Consider the following 19347-nt stretch of genomic DNA (forward strand, 5'->3'; position numbering starts at 1 on the left):
TATCTCTTTCACAGGTGAAATATGGGAAAGATGTTGGCATGTCAGACTCCTGAAATCTCAAAATCAGTGCAGTAATCTCTTACTCGAAACTCCTGTGTAGAATTCCTCTGATAGAGTTTACACTGTATCTTAGTAATTAAAAAAAAATAAAAAATATATATATATATATATATATATATATATATATATATATATATATATATATATATATATATATATATATTTGTTTTTTTATAGACATGTCAGTGTCTCGGGCAAGAACAGGTAAAATAACATGATTGAATTAAATGAAATAAAATATAATACTAATATTAAATCACTAATAGAATCACTAACATTAAGAGGTACAGAAGCGAGAGCAGGCAGGAGGTGTCCGCGAGAATCAAGGGGAAGATGTACAAGACAGTGGTGAGACCGGTCATGCTGTACGGTTTAGAGGCAGGGTCACTGAGGAAGAGACAGGAGTCAGAGCTGGAGGTAGCAGAGCTGAATATGTTGTGGTTCTATTTGGGAGTGACACGGTTGGACAGGATTAGGAACGAGTACATCAGAGGGACAGCTCATGTTGGACGTTTGGGGGACAGATTAAGATGGTTTGGACATGTCCAGAGGAGGGAGAGTGAGTATACTGGTAGGAGAATGTTGGACATGGAGCTGCCAGGCAGGAGGCAAAGAGGAAGGCCAAAGAGGAGGTATATGGATGGAATAAATGGGGATATGAAGCTAGTGGGTGCAAGTGTTGAGAATAGTTTATATAAACCATTTTTAAAGACATTCAATTTTATTTCTAAATAAAATCAGTGCAGTCTCAAAGGATGTGTTTAATAGTTAAATCCTAGACATCTGCAGCAAAATAAAAGCCCATAGGCAAGTCTTGAATGACCAAAACAACACCTAGCATCCACTACTTAATCATGACTAGTTTTGAAGTTAATTATTATAATTAAATTTATGTCATATAGCATGTTGTTATTGAATTCCAGCGGGTCACTTAACCAATGAACACAACCTATGCATTAATCTCGTGTGTGCATAGAAGTAGGCAAGCTGGGTAATTACTGATCATTAACTTTCCGTAATAACTACAGCTTCTGGAAACGTGCAGGATAATTAAGGATTAGGAACTATAATTATGCTCTCCATTACCTCTCTCACCAATGCACAGAGTATACAGAGATAACCTAATAAACAATTGTGTGTGCTGAGTGCACAGCTCTATCATGTATTAACTGGACATTTAAAGAACTGAGGAATGATGTGTAAACTGGATATATTTAGATTTCATTAATTAATGAATTGCTAAGAATAAACTAGTTCTGCATTCATGTGCATTTACTGTTCTGTTATACCATAGCACTGTTGAATTCTCGAACCTGATTGGACAGAAGGTGTTTATAACAGTGTTTTCTATCACAGCTGTGACAGTAGTGTCAGCAGGTTTATAGTTAGTCCCTCGACGATATCAGGAGGCAATCTTTTAAAAGATTTTCCTCAGATTTGGGCCAAGACACATTGTGTGACATCACAACAACGCTCTATTCGATTCACATGGATCAAATGTTGCATTATTCATTTTTAAAAATCAAACAGTTTTGACACCAACAATCACAAAAACACTTCTGGTGACACTGTATATAAATGTACTCATTCTATTATATCACTCTATATATTATTGGACCTGTATGGCAGAAACTACACCAGAGCCATGTATGTATAATATACTCTACTCTACTATATAGAAACTACACCAGAGCCACATACTATACTATCTATTATATAGAAATTACACAAGAGCTACGTACTATACCATCTACTATATAGAAACTATACCATCTAGTATATATAAACTACACCAGAGCCAAATACTATACCATCTACTATACCATCTACTATATATAAACTACACCAGAGCCAAATATTATACCATCTACTATACTACCTACTATATAGAAATTACACAAGAGCTACGTACTACACTATCTACTATATAGAAACTATACCATCAACTATATAGAAACTAAACCATCTACTATATAGAAACTATAACATCTAATATAGAAACTAGAGCTACGTACTATACCATCTACTATATAGAAACTACACCAGAGCTAAGAACAAAAAAAGACTCAATCAATGAATAAATCCATACTGGTTTGCTAGGTCACAAACTAAAGTCCTAGCTTTAGACTTAAACTATTTTAGGAGGTAATATAGCACAGTAAAATTTTTTTAAATACGAACAAGAAAAAATGTGCTAGGTTAAGTGTTTATGAATGAATCTACATCATGTCAGGTCACATCAAGCCACACTGCTGCTGATCACTTTCCTATAACAGCAGGCTTCAATTCCTTAAATAATAATCAAATAATGATTAATCAATAAACTCGGTAAACAGGCAATCGTGTAATTAATGGGCTTGGAGAATAAACATAGCAAGTTACATAGCAAACCTATTCACTGTAAATAAATGAGCTAGTGGGTAAGCTGTGTGTGTGTGTGTGTGTCTCCACATCCCCCTGGGAGCAGGAGTTGAGCCTTGCAGTCATAACCATTGGATCCCAACCGGCCGGAGAGGCATCTGGCAAGTAATCTCTCTGAAAGGCGATCTAGTTCTCCTGCTGTGCCGTTAATGGGATTGTTTCTGTAACACCTCAAAGACATGCACCATCTTGAGATTATATCAGAGCGGTGTTTGAAGGAGAACCTCAGAACTCGCTCTTCACTGAATCCACTTCTGGACTAAGCTTTTACTACAGAGGCTAACTAAAGTAAACTACACAAATCAAATGAAAGGAAATCCAAACAAATCATTTGGCAGCAACTGGAGTGAAATTAAATATTTCTATTCTTACGTTCTTCTAAAAATAAGTCTGAATCGATGGGAAAATCTTAGCTGGGCGTCTTCGTGGACAGAACTTTCAGCCGCTCCGACAGGCCAATGATCTAGTGGAGGAAGTTGTGTGATAGACAGGTGTTTCCTTGCACCTGAGAGACAATAGTAGGGGGCAAGAGAGAGAATTGGTGATAGAGATGCGCCTGGGGCAAGAACCGCCTGACAATACTGCATAGTGTTTTCTGTAGGTAATGGAAGAAACGGGAGACTACTCCAAACATCACACCGACATGACCTGCTCAGGGCCCATACATCCTCCCAGTGTCACACTCATATGACCCTCCCATCCTCCACTCTTTTGTGTCACACAATGGATGGCACAGGAAGGCCTTCCCCCGATGTCAGACAGACAGCTACATGTCATCCAGGTTCAAGGTGAATATATGGTGTATCAGGTGGCAGGCTCTCTATCTTGCTCTTCTATCTTTTTTTCTTTCTGACAAACACACAAACACACGTTCAGGTGATAGTATCTCAGAGGCATCTGTTCCCCAGGTTTTGGTTTTGTTTTGATAGGTGTGGAGAAATTGACCCAGAATCACGTCGTGTTAAAAAACCTGTCAGGTATTGTCAGGAAATGATACGACGGCAGCGTCTTCTTATATAAGAGGTAATGGAAGTTTTGGGTGTCGAGGATGGGCAGTAAATTTAAATTCCCAATGCGTCGAGCACAACTGGTCGGGACCTTCCCGTATATTACGTGAAAGCAGGACAGATGACGACCAATAAATGTAAGTAAGAAGAGCAACGGCAGCTCGGAGTGTTCCCCAGGCCCCATCGATCCGTCCCTGTTGATAATCACCTTATTTTCAATTTAATCCAACAGTCCTTAAAAAGACAAAATGTGACCAAATATGAGGAGAGAGGGCTGCAGAGGTGCCGCTTCCACAGAGAAACTACGCGGTGACCTCTACGCAGTTCAGCCAACCGTCTTAATTTTAATTAAAAATCTTTCACGACGGCAAGAGTTATGGAAGCCTCGACTGGAAAAATAGGTAGCGGTTGCACGAATGAAATACGGCACAGCAAAAGGGGAAGAGACATAAATATGAGAGGCTAAAGGCCTATGATAAAAGTATCCAAACAAAAGTTCCCAGCCAGGCCGTTTTCACACACCGCAAATAAAAACGTCTTGCATTTAAAAAAAAAAACAAAAAAAAAAACAACACACACAAACACACACACAAAAAACTTTGATGTGATTTCCAGGAGTAACATTTTTTGTTACTAATTAGAGCCGAGGACAGGCCTGATTAATAAAGGGACAATTATACAGTGCCAACTTTCTGTAATAATTCTCTCCCAGTGCAATTTTCCTTCACTGTTCTACATTGTGCTCCATAATTCTTTTAATAGAACTAAATCATCGTTTGAAGTAAGGTTATGGAAAGAAATAATTCAGAATTATACGGAAGCCAATTTAATCCATTACCTCGTTTCATTTAGAGTTCATGTATCTGTCAGGCCCGAAACATATTAGCGATTTCGAGCGGTTGCTTAGTGCTTGTTTACCGCTCTGTCAGGTGGAAGAAAACGGGAGCAGGAATGGGTCAAGGCAAAGAAAAATGAAGGAGACGTGGAGGCCAAAGGTGCAGCATATAGCACCAACAGTTGTCAGAGCTACAAGGATCCCGGTGCGAAAAGGCAATCTCATATCGCAGTGAGTGGCTCTGTGTTTAACAAGAAAGACGTACGGAGACAAGAGGTGACCTCACCCTTCCACTGTGTCACTGAACTCAACAGTCATTTATTTGCCCTACAGACACAAGGAACATTAACGGAAATACGTTAAGTGTATTAAATCGTGTATGAGATTAGGTGTAACATGTTGTGTGAGACATAATGTTAGACAATCATGTTATATTCCTGTTTGTTGTTTCCAAACCGCCGGAAACGGTTTAGGTGTCTACTTACCACCTCCTCGTCCGACAGCTCTCTTCCCTGGATGCTGCTGCTCTCCCTCACTGCCTGCTGGTGCCTCTTGCCCTTGGTGTGACTGAACAGGTGCACCTCGGAGGTGATCTACAAACACACGGGTCAAAGGTCAATCACACAGAAGACAATTCCAAAAGGGAACGAGATCCCAGTGGTTTGGACAGTAACAGCGTCACAATACTCTAGCATATTCTTCGCCGCACCGTCGCAGTTCTCGGATAACAAAACGATTGTTACGATCATAAGCCGACTTCAAAGTAAAATCTAATCCGCAAATCATGACTGACATCTGCAATACAGCATAATACGGCTTATGAAAGCCAGGAAACATCGGCGCGCAGAGAGCCTAAAAAAAGCCGTTTAAACTTCGCCATTTTGGGCCTCGGGCGCTGTCTCTTTGGTTCTTGGATCACATTTCAAAACTTGCGCTTTCATTGACACGGGCAATTCTCACCCTTTCACACCGGTCCGCTATAAAATATTATTTCACACATAAAACCTGATTAGAGAAAGTGAAACTGATGACATAGTGGAGATGCAGGTACGGGAAGACTGTTAGAAGACGACCAGCATTGTTTGTCTCTTGGATCTGGATGAGAGCCCAAGCACGATGGCCTGTGTTTAATGTCATTAAGCAGAGTGCTTCCCTCTGACCTAAAGATGATGGCTGGAGTCACTGACTGGCCAAGGTCATCTGACATTTTAACAAGATTTCATTCTCCCTGAGCGCTTAATCTGACGTCTGTTTGAAGCCCCAAGGTGTCTGGCCCTTGTTGCTATGAAAGCCAGGCCTGCCGCAGATAAATGTCCCTGCACGCTGATTTGCTGCCCGTCACTGGGAAAGCATGTTCACGACCAGTCATAAATCTCCTAACAAAGTTCATGTTTAATTAATGCAGTTAAATCCTCATTTGAATGCCTTACAACATCTTCCCAATTACACGGCACTCAGCACTTTTCAGGACGCTGTCTGATAAAACCCGCCACCAGAAAGCGTCCACGCTACCAGAGTTTAACCGTGAGGGGCGGTGTGTTCAGTGATAAACCATTGTTCTCACATCAGCCTTTAGTTTTTCTCTCTTTAAAGTATTAAGTAAAAAAATTTCAGCTTGGTCTCCAAGAAACCAAAAGCGTTATTATCCTGTCCTCTGAAGTCTGTCCAGTGGCAGAAAACCTAAACCTTCAGCTTAACCTCTGACCGTTACAGAGAATGGTCACTGTCCGTAAATGTTAAACCTTCATTATACTAACGATACTATTTTTCTCTTGTTAAATAAAGACAAGCGATCTGTTACTATTAATTTTAGATCATTTGAACATGTCTCTGTTGACCTTCAGGGAGCGGACGCACTTCCCTGACTACAACAACAGAGAGAATGAGGAGGAGCTTCCCTCCAGCAGGACTTTCGAACCTTTAACAAGGACAACACTAAGAACTTTTCTGAACTCAACACACAACAATAAAACTGCACACAATGGCATTTTATTCATAATACTCATATTGATCTGAATTCATATATCACATTTTTATATGCTTAATATATTTTTTCCCTTTTCAATCTGTATAGTAAAACTTCAATTTTATTGAATTATACACCTAATATTTTTTGTATTCTATTTGGATTCTATTTTTATGATATAAATAGTTGTGTATGGTTGTGACTAATAAATATTAAAATCTGAATTTGAGATTGTGTGGCGCTTCTCTCATCCCTGTGAATGACCTGTGCATTAATATAAACCTGTGATTTGTCTCTCGGTCTGCACTTCTGTCAGAGACGCTGTTATAGAACACTTTCTGACCAATCGGAATCGAGTATTCCCTAACACTGTGGTAAGCACAAATGGCTTGAGAATTGTGTAACTGTGAAGCGAGTCTCTCACCACAACACCGCAAAGGGAGCACTGTTTCTTGCGCTCGTAGGGAGTGAGTTTGGGAGCGTAGTCGGTGTTGGCGTGTCTGCCGCTGCTCAGCTCGGCCGCCTTCTCTTTCCTCTGCTCGATCTGCTCCATGTGTCTGCGGCTGCTCTCGTCGTGCTGTGGGCAGCGTGCGTACGAAGAGAAGAAGAGCAGAACCTGTCAGAGCCGAGGTCAGTAGCACGGTAACTACAGTCTGAAAAGAAAAGGCAGTGTGGATGTGGAAGGGAAATAAAAACAAGTTGCCTTCATTTGGATCTTCTTCTGCAGCTCTTCCATGGCCTCCTGCTGAGCAGCGCTCAGGGCAGCCAGGCGCTCCTCACGGTCTCTGCAGAAAAACACACCACACACACAATATACAATATTAGATGACATCCTGCATAGTTTTTTTTACACTGCTCATTCCTGGTGATTTAAACCACAAAGGATCCACTCCTCGGCCCCCGTTCTAAACAAATGTACTGGTTTTACAGATTATCAGAATAAGCTAAATGAAATACTGCAATCATAACACTGAGGTCTGGGGAAAGAAAATAGACAATAAGTAAAACAAAAAGTAAAATGCTAAAATGTTTTTTGTCTCGTGTTTAATCGGCAACACAAAATGACCATAAACAGCTTGAAAAACATCAGTACAGATATTAACGAATATAATTAATATCTGTATTAGTATCTATAATTAACACAGATACAGAACACACACAGACGATCACAAGTGAATCACAGTGTTAAATACAGGTGTGTAGACGGTCAGATGTGCCTTGGGAGCTTGTGGTGGTGTGGTGGAGCGATGGAACTGAACATTCAATGTTAGATAATGTTTTAAATGATTACATTCACCTTTATGGCAGCAACCTCATCCAGAGTGGCTTACATTTATCTCATTTATACAGCTGAGCACTTCAGGGTTAAGGGCCTTGCTCAAGGGCCCCATAGTGGCAGCGGTTGGATTTGACCCTCATGACCTTTTGATCAACCTCTTAACCACTGAGATAGCACTTCCACTTCTTAACCACCGAGATAGCACTTCCCTGATTACAAATACAGATATGAACAGGAGCAGCACAAGTATTGTTTTTTTTGCCAGGGCATCTGGTTGAGAATAGAGGTGTGCATCAGGACTGGGATCCACAATAAACAGCTGTAAGTACGAACCTCACATGATAACGACGATGCTCTTTAAACATGATATGAATATGAACCTTCTGTTTTCCAGTAGTTTGCTCCACAAGCCTGATATTAGCTCCAAAAGAAAATCACATTACTACAGTATTACTATGTAACCCCAACCCTCTCTGCTCTAGGGGCGCTGCATCATGGCTGACCCTGCTCTCGGACCCCGACCCCCAAGGATGGGATATGTGAAGAAAGAAGTTCCTTGTGCAGTAATGTATATGTGACAAATAAAGACAACTTAACTAGGTGACACCCCCACTTCCAGTTTAAACAAGAATACAGATGCTGAACATTTGGAGCATTAAACTGTAAACACACACAGATATTACACCATTAATTTGTAGTGTGGACTGTTGTGTGTCCGAATGTCCTAAAGTCGTCCAAGTCATCAGAGTTGGAGGTGGAGTTTATGTAGAACCCAGCTACTTTTGGACTGTTAATAAAAGTAATAAAATGTTTCTTTTGCCTGCGGAGAGAGTTTAGATATTAAAACCACAGAGTGCAGGAAGTAGTCGGACCTTGCTCTCTCACGGGCCGCGTCCTCCCTCGCTCTTTCCTTCTCCTGCCTCTGCTGCTCTATCCGTGCCTCCTGCTCTCTTCTCTTCATCAGGAGCTCCTCCACCCGCGCCTGCCGCTCTGCCTCCAGAGCCCGCTTACGCTCCTGTTACATATGCACACACACACACACACAGAAACAGATTATCATGATTAATAAAGAAGGTAATAGCTTTTGGGAAAAGACGGTTAATAATAAGAATAAGAATAAGAATAAGAATAAGAATAAGAATAAAATAAAGCATCCAACCTGCACTGCTTCATCTCTGGCCTGCTTCTCCTCTTGCCTCCTCTGACGTTCCTCCTGTAGCTCGTTGAGTCGCTGTTCATACTCGTTCAGCTTAGCCAGAACGTCATGCCTCTTATTCTGAGCCTCCAGTGTGTTTATGAATGCAATCTCGTTCACCTGCAAAAGTGACCATGATTTATTTCATTAATCATCATTCACAATTTCATTGTATTTAGGAAGTTTGTGAGCTGAGCTTAGAAACTTCGTAAGATAGGAAGACGGCGCATTAAAGGAAACACAAGCACACATACACTATATTGCCAAAAGTATCAGAATCAGGTGTTCCAATCACTTCCATGGCCACAGGTGTATAAAATCAAGCACCTAGGCATGCAGACTGTTTTTACAAACATTTGTGAAAGAATGGGTCGCTCTCAGGAGCTCAGTGAATTCCAGCGTGGAACTGTGATAGGATGCCACCTGTGCAACAAATCCAGTCGTGAAATTTCCTCGCTCCTAAATATTCCACAGTCAACTGTCAGCTGTATTATAAGAACGTGGAAGTGTTTGGGAACGACAGCAACTCAGCCACGAAGTGGTAGGCCACGTAAACTGACGGAGCGGGGTCAGCGGATGCTGAGGCGCATAGTGCGAAGAGGTCGCCAACTTTCTGCAGAGTCAATCGCTACAGACCTCCAAACTTCATGTGGCCTTCAGATTAGCTCAAGAACAGTGCGCAGAGAGCTTCATGGAATGGGTTTCCATGGCCGAGCAGCTGCATCCAAGCCATACATCACCAAGTGCAATGCAAAGCGTCGGATGCAGTGGTGTAAAGCACGCCGTCACTGGACTCTAGAGCAGTGGAGACGCGTTCTCTGGAGTGACGAATCGCGCTTCTCCATCTGGCAATCTGATGGACGAGTCTGGGTTTGGCGGTTGCCAGGAGAACGGTACTTGTCTGACTGCATTGTGTCAAGTGTAAAGTTTGGTGGAGGGGGGATTATGGTGTGGGGTTGTTTTTCAGGAGCTGGACTCGGCCCCTTAGTTCCAGTGAAAGGAACTCTGAATGCTTCAGCATACCAAGACATTTTGGACAATTCCATGCTCCCAACTTTGTGGGAACAGTTTGGAGCTGGCCCCTTCCTGTTCCAACATGACTGTGCACCAGTGCACAAAGCAAGGTCCATAAAGACATGGAGGACAGAGTCTGGTGTGGAGGAACTTGACTGGCCTGACCTCAACCCGATAGAACACCTTTGGGATGAATTAGAGCGGAGACTGAGAGCCAGGCCTTCTCGTCCAACATCAGTGTGTGACCTCACAAATGCGCTTCTGGAAGAATGGTCAAAAATTCCCATAAACACACTCCTAAACCTTGTGGACAGCCTTCCCAGAAGAGTTGAAGCTGTTATAGCTGCAAAGGGTGGACCGACGTCATATTGAACCCTATGGATTAGGAATGGGATGTCACTTAAGTTCATATGCGAGTCAAGGCAGGTGAGCGAATACTTTTGGCAATATAGTGTACATACCTAGGGGCACTTTAGCATAGACAATCCACCTACTCACATACCTCTGAGAGGTGGGAGTGAACAGGAGCAGCGCCCCACGCAGACATCGTGAGAACATGCGCACAGACCACAACCTGAGCACAGGATTAAACCCTGGAGCTTGTGGCAGCAAAACCACATGCTGCACGACAGGCAGACTAAAAGGTCTGTGACATCCTCACCTTTGCCTCCTCTTCCTGTGCCTTCTTCACAATGGCTTGGAGCTGCAACTCTCGCTTGAACTCTGCATGGAGCAGCTTCTCTTCCATCATCCTCCTTCTCTGATCCAGCAGCTCTTCCTTCCACTTCCGCACCTCCTTCTCCTGCAAGGCAGAGGTGAGACAGATGACATGAAGACTCTTTCCAGGTAATGGACCTGTTCTCATGACTCAGTATGTGTACCATGATATTCAGAGAGAGAGAGAGAGAGAGAGAGAGGGAGAGAGGGAGAAAGAGAGAGAGAGAGAAAAGAGAGAGAGAGAGAGAAAAGAGAGAGAGAGAGAAATAGCCTGAACTGTACAGGGGTGTGTGTGTGTGTGTGTGTGTGTGTGTGAAAGAGAGAGAGAGAGAGAGAGAGAAATAGAAAATAGAGAGAAAGAAAGAGAGAGAGATAGAAACAAGCAAAAGAATAAGAGAGGGAGCAAGACAGAGTGAGTAAGAAAGAGAGAAAGCAAATGAGAGAGAGAGAGAGAGAGAGTGTGTGTGTGTGTGTGTGAGAGAGAAAGAGAGAGAGACACACATTAAAATTGTGATCCAAAAACAAGTCTGCCAAGCCCTTGCAGTCTCTGTCATCACAGGCTTGTGTTCTTAACACCTGCTCTCTAAGACCATATCACATGTTAATATTCACCTTCAGGCCCTGGCACGTAAATACACAAGATTGTTTCAAGTTTCTGTCATCTCCTACAGAATGGAAGAAACGAAAATAAACCAGGTCGAGAGCGGCTGCTGAAAATGATTTCAGTGGCACATGCTCTGGTTTGACGTAACAGCCTCATCGCCCCATTTCGTTACAAAACAGCTGACCCAGGATGTTACATCGCTGTCGTATTCTAATCAACCTTCCACACCGGGACAAGACGTAGCCAAGACTCACTCGCTCTAAAAGTTTTTGCAGCTTGTGGCTCTTTTCTTCTCTCAGCTTGTCCCGCAGCTGCTGAGCTTTAAGCTGCTTCTCTTCATGTTTCTTCTTGGACTCGGCGATGGTCCTGCACACAAAGAAAAGGCTGCAGTTAAAATGTCTTCCACCTGCTGCCCGAAATGCGACTTCTTAAGACAGGGCTCAGACACGAGTACTTCATTTATTCTTAAAACCGAGCTCAAAAAAGGCAGTGTAAAATATTAATCCAATCATTACTCTAGTTAAAAGACATTTTTATTGATATAGCAGTAGTATGTATAGACAAAATCATTACACAAACTTCTCTGATTTATGCTGCCTGCTGACTCACAATAAGAGATGGATGATATAAAACAAACTGATGGGCAACACTTTATCTCAAACCATGCAAAGGACTGCAGTACCTTTTTCGTGATGGCGAGGAGAGCTTCTCATGCATGTGGATGCCATGGCCAGGAGGCCGAGCTGGCTCCTCCTCCACTATGTCCCCCCACGAGGTGCTCTGACGCCAGGGTTCTCGTGCTGTACATCCCATGAGAAACACCAAATCAAGATACATACTGTCTCACACACACACACACACATACTGTCTCACACACACACATGCGCATACTGTCTCACACACACATACTGTCTCACACACACACACACACACACGCGCGCATACTGTCTCACACACACATACACGGAGCAGGCCTAACATTCTGAGCAGTGACCGGTGAAGTGAATAAGACTGATGATCTCCTCATCATGGCACCTGTTAGTGGGTGGGATATATTAGGCAGCAAGTCAACATTTTGTCCTCAAAGTTGATGTGTTAGAAGCAGGAAAAATGGACAAGCGTAAGGATTTGAGCGAGTTTGACGACAAGGGCCAAATTGTGATGGTTAGACCACTGGATCAGAGCATCTCCAAAACTGCTGCTCTTGTGGGGTGTTCCCAGTCTGCAGTGGTCAGTATCTATCAAAAATGTCCTTTAAGTCCTGTAACTTAAAGGATCTGCTACTAACATCTTGGTACCAGATACCACAGCACACCTTCAGGGGTCTAGTGGAGTCAGGACTGTTTTGGCAGCAAAAGGGGGACCGACACAATATTAGACAGGTGGTCATAATGTTATGCCTGATTTGCTTTTTGTTTTAGAAAACAAAAGCAGTACCATCATAATCAGCCAACACCTCACTCCAGTCCAAGTTGAGTCCACAGCCTCCACTTCCGACCTATGTTAAAAAATGAATTTAGTAAGTAAGTAAATAAATAAATAAAAAAAAACACAATACTGAGGTGTCTGGACGACGCGAGGTGTGCCGGTTTCCTCACCACAAAATCACTTTCATTGTCCCTCTCCAGTTCGTTGTTTTCAGCCTGGATCTCTCGGGTGAGTTGCTCCTCCTCTGCGATGGCACTGGCGATGGCTTCCTCGTTGGCTTTCTCCAGCCGATCAGCCAACTCCTCCTTCTTAGCCAGCACTTCTGCCATGGATTGGGGCTGAACAAGGGCAAGAGAAATCACCCACACAGCCAACACATTGTAGCACAAGTCACAGCAGCACTGCCAGGTTGACCACAACAAGCTTCTCAACACATGCCCAAGCAACAATTCCTCTCAACGTAGGGAAATGTTTAATACATTTTAGCCAAGTATCTCTCCTCTGATATTTTGATACTAAGCAGTGTGGTATTTAAAAAAATAATAAATCATGTATGAAATGAACACGATTAAAAAAACACAGGCAGGCACCATAAACACAATCAATCACAAAAACCACACACAGGGAAGCATACCAAAGTCATGCATGAGACATCCACTATGAGGAAATGCCCGAAGCCTCTATCTACTAGGCAAGGGCTTACAGTTTAAACTTTACAACAGTGTTCATCTCCTATGCAGTGCACCTATATTACCGAGATAATGTCTGTTTTAAAAGGAACAAGCCCACATCAGCAGCTTTTTGCAACAAAGTGATGTATATTCCTTTGAGGTAAATTTCTATTTCCATTTAATCTGCTGGCAGACGTTTTTTTATCCAAAGTGATTTACTATTAGGCTCAGCAGACGAAAGCTACAGGCCCAACCGTTGCAGCGTGGCGGTGCCAGGATGTGAACTTGCAAACCTTTTTTTCGGTAGCTTGAGCCCGTCTTAATGCACCTGTGAGTTCTCGATGATTGGCAAATTACTGAAATATTTTGTAAAAGAATCCCAGTTGAACCCTAGCACTTGACCTCAGCTTCTGAAACTGGCGAGTGAGCAGTATGCCAAGTGTCAGTTCGGGAGCGCCCGATGCAGCGCGATGGAGTCCTAGCAGCACTGGGATCGGTGTGACACTTCATCCTAATGAGCATAACGAGAGAGAGATTTCTCTCAACACTGCGCCTGTTAGTCTCAGGCAGGAGTCTAAACAGAGCTTGGCTTATCTCAGCCACCCAGAGAGGTGGTGTCTGGACCTCTGTAGCAAGCAAGACCAGGTTCCTCCATGATCTGATCTTAGATAGCACACACACACCCCCAACGCCATTTATGTGCCATCCATCTCTATCGTTTCAGACAAGCTTTTGGTGTGCTGTTGAGAAATGGATGACAGTAGCTCAGGCAGAGAGGAGGGAGGCTTAAGCCTTAATTAACCCCTGAGAGGTTACATGTGCCAGAAAGGAAACGCCGGGATCTAGTGAAGGAGAACAGCTCTGCAGAAAAACGTTACAGACTTGAACACATGCCTGTAGAACTTTTAGAAATTAAACACAGTAAAGTGATGATGGCATGGACTTGACATATACTCAGTGTACACACCCTCATCCTCTGGGATGGCATTTTGCACTCATTAGGCAGTGAGAGCTCAGCGCTTTGCGAGTTTTTCAGTTGTAAATCCTTTAAATATCATAATGGATTGTCAGGTCAGAGGGCTTGGGACAAAAAAAAAGTATGTATGTAACAGAAAGGAGTCTGAAACTTCAGCTTGTTCAAGTGCCTGTGAATCAACACCACTACGCTAACAAGACCAGGCAAGCCTAGCTTTTGTTAGACCGCACTTCGAACTCATTGACACCACCAAAGCAATCTTAGAAAAACAGTGGAACTTGAGAAGACACTTGTTGGCTGTCTTTACACCAGTAGTCCAGCAAATCTGGAATGAAGGAACATGGGTCTCTTTTCCAAAAGACTTCTCAAGTGTAATTAGTACTCTTCTCCTTTCATCAGGGGATTTTATTTTAAAATGTTTAAGACCAATCTGATGTTTGGACACATCTGCTCATTGAAGGATAGTAATTATTTTATACCAATGATCACATCTGGATTTTTTTTTCCATGAACCAAGATAACTGTGAAACAAATCAAAACTTTCATTAACAGTGCTCTGGATTCAATTTCGCACACACTTGGTATCTTCTGAACCTGCTTCTTGAGGAACATTTAAACTTCCCGAAGAGGCTGAACATTCGGCTTGGCTGAGTTGTAAACTTTTGGGAAAACTATTGGATTTGAATGCTATCTATTTAGGTGGAAAATTTAGAGTGTCCAAACTGGTAGTTTATACCACCATCTAAGTATTATGGACACCCCGAACACCTCCGGTACATATACCCATCAAGAATGGAGATCAGTCAGTTAGCAAAACAATCCTCTCCTGGTTTGGCCAAACAAGCAACAACTATAAGATTAACAGCTATGTGTGTGACACTGGTGCCCTCTAAAAGCCACAGAGAAGCCTTCTGTGGTCACAGACGTGCAAATACATGATGCTGACTATGCAAAGCTTGGTAAAAAGGTGGAGGGGGGGCTATGCTGCTGTGGCTGGAGGTTTTTGGGATTGAGGTTGTTTAGGCGAGAGCTATATTCCCGGCCTGTGTCTCTCAGCACTCACGTTGGAAAGCTCTGTGGGGTCCAGCATGCTCTCCAGTTTCACTTCTGCCAAGGGAATTTGGGTCGCTGCTGCTGTCACTGCTGCTCCTTCTTCAGCAGCAGATGGTGCCGTGACCCGGCATGCTGCCCCCGCTGGATCCTTCTCCCCTCCAACCAGTCCAGCTCCAGGCTCCTCCGACTGGGGAGATGTTGGAGCAGGAGCTAGGGCTGGAGTTGGGGTTGGGGTTTGGGGGGAAGAAGGAGCTAGTGGGGACTCGGATATAGGGAGTAGCACGCTCTGGCTAGACTCTTGGTCAATGTCTGATGGGGGCTGCATTAACACACACACAAACACATACACATTTAGAAACAAACACATTGTCTGCGTTCTTCCCAGGGACCTTCATGGAAGAGGATGATCAGACATGTGAACAGCAACATAACTAATGAAACATGCAGCTGAGAAAACATAACATGCTGGGGGAAAAAATGTTGTTACATGCAACACAATCAAAATTCGCAAACATGCCAACATTTCTCACACTAACACTGGGGGCAAGGCATGCGTGCGCAAGTGCAGTGCATAACACAATCTATACATATTTCATAAGACCTCATATGATATTTCTAACTCTGTGGTCTCGCAACGTATGTACAAAAATCAATGCCTGATCAACTGATACGGCTCTGTCTGGACTGTGTGTCTGTGAACAGCCCAAAACACAAACAGAGAGGGCATAGAACCTCTAACGTTACAGAGCCCTCAACTCTTCCTTCTGCTCTTGAATTATTGATGGGTGGGGGGGGGGGGTGCTGGTTGACGTCACTACCTCGAGGACAGGGGCCTTCTCACACTCTGGGTTTTGCTCTGGGGAGATGAGGTCGCTGTCCCTCCGCTGCTCCTCTGGTCTCTGCGTTTTGTCCTGCAGCTGCCGATTCTCTTTATCGCTCGCATCTTTGAGGCTGACGCGGGCCAGCACAGGACTGACCTTAGCCACCATCGCAATGGCACGAGGCTTCATGGAGCGGCCCCGCTGCACCGTCTCCCAGCCCTCGGCATCTTTTTTGCCTGATGATAAACGCCAGACGTGCGCACCATGCAGAACGAGCAGACAGACATCATGACTCATCACACATCAGAAGAACTCACAAGTATTTAGATCATACAGGAAGACAAAATGCACTAGGTTTGCATTCGTAAGTGATCGTTGTGTCAGCAGTCTAAAGTGTGGAGCTGACCTGGTTTCTCTGTAGGAACTGAAGCGCTCTGGTTGGGCACGGGCAGGGCCTGAGTGCACTTCACCCGGTCAGCGTAGCTGTGTCCAGAGTGAGAAAGGCATGCCACAGCAAGAGTAGGAGGAGGACCCCTGTACAACACACACAAACATCCTGTTGTGTCATAGAGGCATCAGTACAAATACACAACATACAGTAAGTTGAGTTTCCATCAATGTTCTGACAACTTCTACGTCCAAACTTAGGGCTGAATTGAGCTTGAGCTTATTCAAAGTGCATACAGAATATGTACAGTATATCTGCACTCTCGAAAAATTATTCAGGTAATTAACCGAACCCAAGGCCCACTGTTTTACCTTCACACTTACACTGATACAAAACAAGCTTGAGTAACTGCTTGATAGATGAATGCAAGGTTTTTTTAAATGCCCAGGAAAGGTGGCTAGACATTGTATGAAGTCTCCGACCCTAGTCCTGCACATTTTTATTTTTTGACTCAAACAAACACACTTTAACCCAGAAAGGGCTGATAAACTGATTAATTGAATCAGATTTGCAGAAAAAGGCTAAGGACTGGAGGATCTTCAGGGCCAGGTTTGTGAACATTTACATAACTGACCAAAAATGGGAGAGTAAATGACCTGCAGAAACAGTAGTCTCTGTAAGTACATGTAACAAACTACAACCAGAGTTTGTTTCATTTTTGCCTCAGGTTCCAGAAAAATGCATGGTTCTTCAGAAGGTTTCTGAACATATATTATTATCATTTTATTTACTGTTATATTCACAGGATATTTGTACATGTGGTTAGTCCTCATGCTCAGTCCTCTGTTGTTCCTGTTGAGTTACTGGACCGTTCTGTTTAATGAAACAGACGCTGTGTACATGGATTGTCTTTCATTATTTACATTTGACATACAGAAGCACTATACACATGACTACAGTGAACTATGGACACGGAGACATGATATGTACCGCTGGACGTGTTTATTTGGAAGTCCTGACAATAAAAATCAACTTGCACACTGCTGTCTGTTTTAGTGAATTGTAATGAGTTTATGAGACTAATGACAGGGTAAGGAGATGGCCACTTGGACCTTCTGCCCTGGACCAGTCAGCGGTAACGAGAGCACATCACACACTCACAGCATCCTGTATCAGTGAGGACAGAGGATTCAGACAACAGCTACCAGGTCAGCCTAACAGCCTCACCACCGCTTGATCAATATCCATTTCCTGAGGCATCTGATTACAGTGTAATGCAGGTATTGAACTTCATGCTTCAGCAGTCTTCAACCACACTCATATCTGCACCTCCTACTGTCTCGGAGAGAAGCCGCGGAAAAACCCGGAAAAAATCACATTAAACAAACGCTTGGGCCTCACAGATCGATCTCACAGCTCTTCCAGACAATGCGCATCTTCTCTCCAGCCTTAGGCCAGAGCTCTCTATGTATCATATCTGCTATTGATTTCTTAATTTAGCTATTCAGTACCTTTTAATTGAATTATCAATCCTTTTCCTTTTACACTACCAGTTAAAACCACACACACACACACACTAATGGAGCGAGACAAATATCAAGCGTTAATGTAGGAAGTGGAGTTTCCCCATATCAGGCATTAGAAATTGCTAAGCGAGAATATGGTCTCAATTAGTGGGAAGTAGGACAGGATAATGACTCGTGGTCAAACTCTCATCATGAAGTTGGCCTTCTCGTGGTGAATAATCAGGGGTCTGGGTTCGGCACGGAAGTGAAAAGGCTTACCCGAAATTGAGGGTGCGGCGAACACTGGGAGATGGAACAAGTCGGTCTTTCGAAGGACTGGGCATGACATGGCGTCCAGGGGACATCTTGCGAACCTCCCATGCCAAAGAAGTAGGCCTGGTGGGATCATCAACACAGAGTCAGGCATTAAATTCAATATTACAATAATATAATCGTCCCTTAACAGATGTTTTAACCAAGAAATAAAATAACGGCAAGTTTGTAAAAACCTGATTGCTGGAATTCAAAGCTGCTTAAATCCATGTAGTGATCATTTTTCACTCAGCAATAAAGTGTAAATTATACTCCATAATGTTGGGGGGGCGTGTGCAAAACTTGATCAATAAGGAGTCTGTGCTAAACTCAGGGAGCAACTTAAAAGCTCGGGTTTATACCTTAATCAATGTATTGTGTTGGTGTTGTGGTAATTTCAGCCATTCACAGTTAAAGAGAAACCAATAAACTGGCCGGTCCCCTTAAATTACAGCTGTTCCCATTGATCCACTGCAACTGGAACACTGATGTAAAAGAGTCCCCGATGTGTACATGTAGAACAGATCACCTGTTTTGGGCATCAGTTTTCTCTAGCTTCTCTTGCAGTTGGATCCAGTCAATGAGCGCTTTAAAGTCCCGTACGTAGTTGTCCAACATCATCAGAACTTCCTGAAACAAAACAGACACAAGTGACGGACACGGAGGTTAGAGGAAGTAGTGCATCGCCACAACGAGGAAACATAGATTGAGTTGACAGATGAATCGGATAGTTTATGCCCACATTTATGGATTTATTTTGTGTAAGGAGAGCTAATCAGGCCCTTCAGTATGGAAATAGGTTTTTATCAGGCATCCAGCATGAACATATACATTTTCTAAAATAAAAGCACAGAATAAAATTTGTAATAATTGTTCATTTGAAAATATTCCACTCACTCCACAATCTACCATTTTTTGATTTCCTGTTTACTTGATTTCACAGAAAACATTCACATACACCTACCACACCCATAACCCCACCCATTTATTTTACAGCAAGTAAACCACACCCATTCTCTTTACAACTGGTAAGCCACACCCTTAAACACACCCATTCATTTTACAGTAAGTTAAACACACCCATTCTCTTTACAA

At 43.0% G+C, this 19347-nt stretch overlaps 1 protein-coding gene across 5 annotated transcripts in view; it reads right to left on the reverse strand.

Annotated features, from left to right (window-relative positions):
• scaper (S-phase cyclin A-associated protein in the ER) overlaps nt 1-19347 on the reverse strand; it is a 90553-nt gene that overhangs the window by 47698 nt on the left and 23508 nt on the right. For 3 of the 5 annotated variants that reach the window (XM_058408704.1, XM_058408707.1, XM_058408705.1), the window contains 15 exons: nt 18782-18882; nt 18220-18336; nt 16454-16581; nt 16045-16283; nt 15237-15545; nt 12697-12864; nt 12536-12596; nt 11781-11898; nt 11353-11464; nt 10439-10579; nt 8728-8883; nt 8441-8583; nt 6993-7074; nt 6714-6866; nt 4809-4916 (listed from right to left, as the gene is read on the reverse strand). In XM_058408704.1, the coding sequence (XP_058264687.1) occupies nt 4809-4916; nt 6714-6866; nt 6993-7074; nt 8441-8583; nt 8728-8883; nt 10439-10579; nt 11353-11464; nt 11781-11898; nt 12536-12596; nt 12697-12864; nt 15237-15545; nt 16045-16283; nt 16454-16581; nt 18220-18336; nt 18782-18882 (2136 nt within the window). The remainder of the gene's footprint in view (nt 1-4808; nt 4917-6713; nt 6867-6992; nt 7075-8440; nt 8584-8727; nt 8884-10438; nt 10580-11352; nt 11465-11780; nt 11899-12535; nt 12597-12696; nt 12865-15236; nt 15546-16044; nt 16284-16453; nt 16582-18219; nt 18337-18781; nt 18883-19347) is intronic. The other 2 variants (XM_058408706.1, XM_058408709.1) reach the window with 1 other exon arrangement.

Source organism: Hemibagrus wyckioides, linkage group LG14, assembly GCF_019097595.1.
Source record: "Hemibagrus wyckioides isolate EC202008001 linkage group LG14, SWU_Hwy_1.0, whole genome shotgun sequence".
Taxonomy (NCBI): Eukaryota; Metazoa; Chordata; class Actinopteri; order Siluriformes; family Bagridae; genus Hemibagrus; species Hemibagrus wyckioides.